This window comes from Apis dorsata, unplaced genomic scaffold (assembly GCF_000469605.1).
Source record: "Apis dorsata unplaced genomic scaffold, Apis dorsata 1.3 scaffold_206, whole genome shotgun sequence".
NCBI lineage: Eukaryota > Metazoa > Arthropoda > Insecta > Hymenoptera > Apidae > Apis > Apis dorsata.
Genome location: NW_006263490.1, coordinates 82,293 through 89,792, shown reverse-complemented (window position 1 = coordinate 89,792; position 7,500 = coordinate 82,293). Strand labels below are relative to the sequence as shown.

The 7,500-nt window shown below is 20.5% G+C and overlaps 3 protein-coding genes across 3 annotated transcripts in view; 2 read left to right on the top strand and 1 right to left on the bottom strand.

The window, feature by feature from the left end:
* The window catches only part of LOC102681333 (peptidyl-prolyl cis-trans isomerase FKBP8-like), a 5,591-nt gene extending 4,571 nt beyond the window's left edge, over positions 1 to 1,020 (top strand). Inside the window, exon 6 of the transcript XR_421693.2 lies at positions 876 to 1,020. The gene's annotated coding sequence lies outside the window, so the exon portion shown is untranslated. The remainder of the gene's footprint in view (positions 1 to 875) is intronic.
* LOC102673764 (zinc finger protein 60-like) lies at positions 158 to 2,868 on the bottom strand. The gene is made up of 4 exons (XM_031510108.1): positions 2,745 to 2,868; positions 1,487 to 2,528; positions 858 to 1,423; positions 158 to 766 (listed from the first exon to the last, which is right to left on the bottom strand). Exons 1-4 carry the CDS (start codon positions 2,802 to 2,804, stop codon positions 176 to 178), a joined length of 2,259 nt encoding a protein of 752 aa, XP_031365968.1. The 5' UTR covers positions 2,805 to 2,868; the 3' UTR covers positions 158 to 175.
* A 1,213-nt stretch (positions 2,869 to 4,081) lies between these two features.
* LOC102681077 (CCR4-NOT transcription complex subunit 10) lies at positions 4,082 to 7,500 on the top strand. Its single transcript, XM_006614954.2, has 11 exons — positions 4,082 to 4,231; positions 4,376 to 4,944; positions 5,032 to 5,354; positions 5,441 to 5,547; positions 5,624 to 5,775; positions 5,862 to 6,061; positions 6,183 to 6,477; positions 6,559 to 6,906; positions 7,013 to 7,122; positions 7,235 to 7,313; positions 7,386 to 7,500. Exons 2-11 carry the CDS (start codon positions 4,536 to 4,538, stop codon positions 7,439 to 7,441), a joined length of 2,079 nt encoding a protein of 692 aa, XP_006615017.1. The 5' UTR covers positions 4,082 to 4,231; positions 4,376 to 4,535; the 3' UTR covers positions 7,442 to 7,500.

Here is a 7,500-nt window from a genome sequence, read left to right as displayed (position 1 = left end):
TATTTAATTTAAAAAATATCACATTTTTGATTGCCGTGATTTAAAATTTAATTATTTTTAAAAAATAAGGCATGCATTTCATGTACACATTTATAAATTAAATTAATGCTAAAATTTTTTATCTAAATGTAATATAAATTATTTAGTCCATAAATTGAATATTTTACAATTATGATTAAAGATTTAAAAACGATGGAAATGATTGATTTAAATAATTTTCTATTGGTAAAGTATCTATTTTGTTAATATTTGAATCCAAAAAAAGTGATGTTCCTTCCACAGTTTCTAATGATAATCCAGAATAATTTATATGATCATATAAATTTTGATCTGTATTTAGAATTCCATTTTCAAATTCTGAATCTCGATAATTGAAATTCAATATTTCATTATAATTTACTTCAAATTGATCTATAACATCATTCATTATTAATGTTTTTGGACTAGTAACTTCTACAGTCACAATTTGTTCTGCATTAATATCTACTAATGAAAGAACTTGTGAGGCAGAATTTGTATTTGGTAATAAATTAAATTCTAATGATAGTGTTGAATTTTCATATAGATCATTAAATAATAGTGTTTCTAAATTTGAATCCTTATGTTCATTAATAATATTCATATCTTGAAAAGATAAAGTTTTGTCATTTGATGTTAAAACTGTATTAGATTCTGCTTTAATTTTTAATTTTTTGGGTTTAAGATTTTTTGGTTTCTCTGGTATTGGAACAAGATGACCATCTTCTGTTTTCATGAGTTTTACTACCTGTTAAATATTGCATTATAATTTAATTGTATTTTTATTAAATGATACAAACAGATTAGAAAATAAAATAGAAATATATAATTAAATTTACCTTCTTTTTCTTTTCAAGCGTAATTCTATGACAAGTTTCCATGTGACGAGAAAGATGATGGGATCTCTTGAAAGCAGTACTACATTGCATACAAACAAATGGTCGATATTGTTGATGAGATAATTTATGTCTTTTTAATAAACTATTTCGTTTAAATGCTTTACCACATTCTTCACATATAAATTGTCTTTCCTTATTATGTATATAAAGAACATGATCATTAAGAATACTAACACTAGTAAAAGTTTTACCACATTGTTCACATATAATATTCCTTTGTTCTATATGTAACTGTTTATGTCTATCCAAGTCTGATTTTCTTGCACATTGAAATGTACAACCATATATATTACATATAAATCTTTTTTCTTCTTTATGTATACGTCTAATATGTTGATCAAGAGCTCTTTGTGAAATTAATTTCTTAGAACAAATTAGACATATAAAAATGTTTCTTTGAGATATTTCTTTATTTATCTTATTAAGATGTGATGTAGAATTTAAATGACGAGAATAATCATCCTTTTTTAAAAAAGTATTTCTACAGTCAGCACAAAAATAAATACCTATAAAATCAATATTTATGAATTATTAATATATTTTTTATTATTTTGTTTTAAAAAACTTACCATTTGATATTTGATTATGATTCAATTTTGAAGAATGTACCATTTTATAATGTTCATGTACTTTTTTTTTAGAAGCAAAAGTGACATCACATTTTGAGCATTTATGATTATTATGATTTTGAATATGAGCTGTATATGTTTGTTCAATACTAAATGTTTGTAAACATTTTTTACATTTAAATTGTTTTCTTATACAATAATTTTCTTTGTGTTTCTTATCATCTTCTTCTATTTTTAACATTTCTCCACAATCTGAACAAACTTTGCCATTTTCATAGTTATGTTTTGCACGATGACGATTTAATAAAATACGTTTAGGAAAGCTACGAGAACATACATCACAAGAATGTGGATATTTTGTTACTCTTTCACCATGTGAACGAAATAAATGTATGTCAAGATGTTTGCGTCTAGCAAATTTTGCATTGCAATGAGAACAATTATTTTTTTGATGACCTTCCAAATGTCGATCTAAATGTCTTTTATATCTAAATGTCATTGAACATTGATTACATGTTTTAAGTTGTTTATTTAGCATAATTAAACTGTTGATCTTGATTTTATTTTGATTAATTGATGTTATAAATTTAGTTTCAGGATCATTATTTTCATCATTTAAATTTTCATTTTTAATTTCATAATTATATGATTTATCTTTAAGTTGACTAAAAATATTTTTTTCAAATACAAAGCCTTTTTTTACTTTAATAGGAATATTTTTATCTTTCATATCTTCTTTATTAATTTCATTATTGATTGTTATTAATTTAAAATCATCAGAAATATTTTTATTATTTAAATGAGTTATGGATTCCATAGATTCATTTTTTATTTTTATATTATTTTGCTCTGTATATTTAATCTTTAATTCATTTTGAGAATTTGATAAACTTTGTAAAGAAATATTTTCTAATTTTATAAAATCAAATTCAATATTATTTTTATAATTCTTATTTTTGCTTCTAACTTGTATTTCAATATTTGAATTGTATATAGAAGATAAACATATTCCATCATTAGTTTGAAGTTTATTTATATATTCCTGTAATTAAAAAGGAAATCAAGATATTATCTTCATTTCTGGAAGCAATTTTTTTACTACCTAATATTGAACCATTTTAATAAAAAAGAATTAAATCTATTATGTTTACAATCAATACTCGTTATTCTAATATTGAATTTTTTTTTTAAATTATTTAATTATTTTGTAAAGTATTATATTTTTATTTTATAAATATTACTTTTTTTTAAATTTTACCTGATTTTCAGATGAAAATTGTGACAATATTTTTAATTGTTGATGTTTAATTTCCGACATTGTTTATATTATTTTAAATGATAATAATGAGTTATGAATACAATAATTATATATAATAACTCATTTAATAATAATGTAACAAAATTAGAACTTAATTTTAAAGTAAAAATTGAAATTAAATAAACAATTTATATTATTTATGAAATAATTACATTTAGATAACCTAAAAGAGTTACAAAAAAGTTGAAAAAATGATTTTTTTACAGTTTAATTTAAATTTATTAATTAGCTCTATTATACAATTTTAATTAAGTTATTAAAAGATATATAATTATAATTGTTGTTTATAATATAATATAATATAATATAGTTTAATATACTTTAGTAGTTTAATATATACTTTGTTATATTTTTTAAATGAATAATCATGGTCCATCGGACATAATGTTTTTATCGTACTATTATTTTGATTTCTAATTAATCTTTAGTATAAATTTATTAATTAAGGCACTTGTAAAAATCTAAATATTATAATAATATAAATTTGATACAAATTATATATTAAAAACATATCTATCTTATAAGATTTAATTTCGTGTATATTTTTCATTATATATATTTCATATATATATTGAATATATATTCATATTACATTTTTATATTATATTTTTTTTTGAAATCAACAAATTATTATTATGTATTTGCATCTAAGTAATATTATATAAATAATAGTAAGTAATATTATATAAATTATAATAATTCAAATATTATATTAAAAATATAAAAATTTAATAAATATAATATATGTAATTTTATTATATTATATGTAAATTGATATGTAAATTTATATCGTTATTTTAGATGTTTCAATTCAAAATAAATTTAATTAAATACATTAAAATATTGTTTAATTATTATAATAAAAATCTTGTTACATTTTTTAATTGGAAAAAGAATTATCAATTTAAATTCAAAATTTATTTTAATATTCATTTTTTTTTATTGAAATCAATAATTATATAATATAATTTTTTAAAAAATGAAAGTATTTCATTATTTGTCTTGTAATATTTGTAATTGAATATTTTAGTTAAAACATTATTTAATAATATTACAAAAATATAATATTATGTTTATGATCTTATATTTTTATTATTGAGTTATTTAAAACAATTTATATTATTTATTTAAAACAATATTATTTATTATATATATTATTTTTTTTAAAACAATCTATATTATTTATTTTATCATTTTATCATATATTCCCACTTAATTTATTTCATCCAATGCTTTTAAATTACATCTTATATATAATAAAGCAAACTAAAATAAATATTTATATATATTGACTAATTGACTTTACCAACTTTGATGATTATATTGAATATAATTCCTAAATTTAGTTTTAACTTATAGAGGGCATATCAAAACCTTTCTTGCACGATCGGTAAATCAAAACATAGGATACAAAATCTCATAAAATGGTAGGTTTATTCTGCACTTTGTTATTGTTATTAAGGATTTAATTTTTAAATTTATTAGGATTAGATCAATAATTATTTTTAATTAAATGTTATTTTAATATTATTTATGTTTAATAAATTTAAATTAAACATTTTTTTTTATAGAAGGATAGTTAGAATTTTCTAACTTTTTGATCCAAATTTAACCTCCATAAATGTCAAATATGAAAATATGAAAAATTATTTAGCTGTAATTGTTGTATATAAATTTGTGAAATTCAGAAATTTTTAAAACATGGTAAATATTGCTGTGTAATAAATAAAAATGAGTGAAACATCTGAGCTACAGAATAAAGATATTGGTCCTGGAGTAATAACAGAACAAGAACGTGAATTGGCTCAAAATGCATTATCTGAATTTCAAAAAGGCTCATATGCTAATTGTTTATCATATTTAAATAAACTGGAAACTCTTAGGCCTAAAGATTTAAAAGTAATGCATAATAAAGTTGTAGTAGAATGTTATAAAAATGATTTAAAAAAAACAGAATTATTAAGAAAAAGCTTAAATGCAATATGTGGACAAATGTCTACAATTGATTCAACTGAAACCATAGATGATATTGAAAAATGTGTTATGAGGTATAATCAAGCAGTTTTATTATATCATTCAAAACAATACAATGCTGCACTTCAAATTATGAATAGATTATTTGCTTTCATAGAACCTATGGGTAAATAATATGTTAATTATGAAAATTTTTATTAAAGCATAAATTAATATTAAATTTAATCTATTTATTATTATTTTTTTTTTTCAGAAGAATCATTAGCACACAAAGTATGCCTTCTTTTGATAGAATTACATATAATAACAGAACAACCAGATGCAGCATTATCTTTAATTAATTATATAGAAAGTCAACTTATATCTACAGATAATTCTAAAATCTCATCTGTTGACAAAGAAGGTATAATTAAATCTATAAAGGAACAGAAGGAGCCAAAAAAAGAAGTTGATACAGCTACAGATGCATTCAAATTAAAATTATTAAAATGCAAAGCTAGAATATACCTTATGATGCATCAGTTGAAATTATGTAAAAGGGAATGGAAGACATTAGTTTCTTTGGGTACACCTGTAGTAAGATATTTTTAGATTTTATATTTTTAGATCTTATATTTTTATATTATGAGTCATATTTTGTATTTAATTTTATTTAATTTCAGAATATATCAACTGTATTTTTAAAAGCTAATCTTGAATATTTAAGAGGGAATTACAAGAAAGCTATTAAATTATTAAATTCTATAACATCAGAAAATTTAGATTTTAAGTATGTTAGATTTATAATCATTGAAAAATTGTATTTTATAATAATAATTTATTTATTATATTTAAATTTTTTTTAGAACTACTGGAGAATCTTCTGCTGTGTTATATTACAATAATATGGCATGTTTACATCTTGCTATGGGTAAACCAAATTTAGCATGTTTTTATTTAAGAAAAGCTTTACATGAAAATAAATGTGCTCTAGAAAGTGTACAAATGAAAGATAGTGGTAATTATAACTAATTTCTATTTTATAATTTTTTATATAAGAATATTGCAAATAATAATTGAAAAAGAAAAATTGTTTTTATATAGATCCTTTATCTTTGCAACCATTGTGTACTCTTGGTGGGAATAAACATTATGAATTAATGTACAGTTTAGGTGTATCTTTATTGCATGCAGGACAAGCATCAGTAGCTTTTGATTGTTTTATGGATGCTTCACAAAAGCTTCATAATAATCCTAAATTATGGTTAAGAATTGCCGAATGTTGTATTTATTGTCATAAACCGGTAAATATATTATTACATGCTTATATTAATTAAATTGTAATAAAAAATTCAAGAAAAAATTAAATAATTTTTTTTTAGAATTTTATTTATTATTCTAATACATTATTTCACTATTTTTCAGACAAATGAAGTTGATTTTAATATTCCAAAACGAAGAAAGGATTTAGTACAAAAAGTTGTTGGTTCAGGAATTAATAGAAAAATTATTTTAGCTTCCTCTCTTTCCAAAGATATAAAATATCATCCTGAAGGTTTTCCTTCTGCTATACCACAATTAACATTGGAATTTGCATCTCTATGTTTAAAGAATGCATTATTTTTATTACCAAGTAATAATGAACTTAATGTACCAATTACAACAATTGCTCACAATCCACAAACAGTATCTTTATCATTAACAGCTGGTCATAATTTAGGTATTTAAATAATATTATATATATATAAAATGATCAAATTTACAGATATATAATATAATATTTGCATTAAAAATATTTTAGGCACTCAACATACTACTTTAATGTCTCAAACTATAGCTATTGAGGCATTAAATTTAAAAATTAGTGTTTTGGCTGCAAGTGCTTATGTATGTTTATGTCTTGGTGATTATGTTATTGCACTTGAACATGCTAAAGCATTATTACATATTAATAAATTACCTGGAGCATATAGAATGTTGGGAAATCTTTATGCAGCAGAAAGTTTGATATTAATGGATAAAATTAGTGAAGCCATTGAATATCTTAAACCAGAAAATATTCAAGACTTAAATACTTCTGTACTTATTCCTGAAATTCAAGATAAAGATAAAGAAAAATCTGATGAGGTTATTTCAAAACCTATAAAAAGTAAACATATTATTAAAATTATTTTATTTTATATATTTTATATTTTATTTTATATAATTTTATAAATAATTATTATATAAAATTATTAATAATAATTTATTTATAGTGTGGTATCCGACAACGGTCCCTACAGGTATTGCTGTACTCCGTTACAATTTAGCTGTAGCCTATGCTATTCGTGGTGAACTTGATAAGTCTGGAGAAACTTTAAAACAGGTAATTAGAATTTATGGCTTTTATATGTATATATTTTCTATGTAGATCTACATATAAATTATTTTGATAATATATATATTTATCATTAATTGATGATTTTAATAATTTTTAGGTTTGGATGTCAAAAGGTCCTGATTGTGATGTTCCTATACATGTAATAATGTTAGCCTTATATATAGAATTACAATTAGGTAATAATAATATTTTTAATTATAAATAATATTAAGAAAAAATTTATTAATAATTTTATTTTTCTATAATAGGTCATGTAGATATTTCAAGGTCAATAATAAAACAACATTGTCCACAATATCGTTGATGATAAATTTTATAATTGTACAAATTTTCTTTCTATACATGTAAATAAATGTATACCAT

What these genes read in the sequence shown, in the direction of transcription:
- LOC102673764 (XM_031510108.1), bottom strand. Translation starts at nt 2,804, where the DNA reads ATGTCGGAAATTAAACATCAACAATTAAAAATATTGTCACAATTTTCA. An exon ending in TCATAATCAAATATCAAATG is followed by an intron (nt 1,424 to 1,486) that starts GTAAGTTTTTTA and finishes TTGATTTTATAG; the next exon opens with GTATTTATTTTTGTGCTGAC. An exon ending in CGCTTGAAAAGAAAAAGAAG is followed by an intron (nt 767 to 857) that starts GTAAATTTAATT and finishes AATATTTAACAG; the next exon opens with GTAGTAAAACTCATGAAAAC.
- LOC102681077 (XM_006614954.2), top strand. Translation starts at nt 4,536, where the DNA reads ATGAGTGAAACATCTGAGCTACAGAATAAAGATATTGGTCCTGGAGTA. An exon ending in TGTACAAATGAAAGATAGTG is followed by an intron (nt 5,776 to 5,861) that starts GTAATTATAACT and finishes GTTTTTATATAG; the next exon opens with ATCCTTTATCTTTGCAACCA. An exon ending in ATATATAGAATTACAATTAG is followed by an intron (nt 7,314 to 7,385) that starts GTAATAATAATA and finishes TTTCTATAATAG; the next exon opens with GTCATGTAGATATTTCAAGG.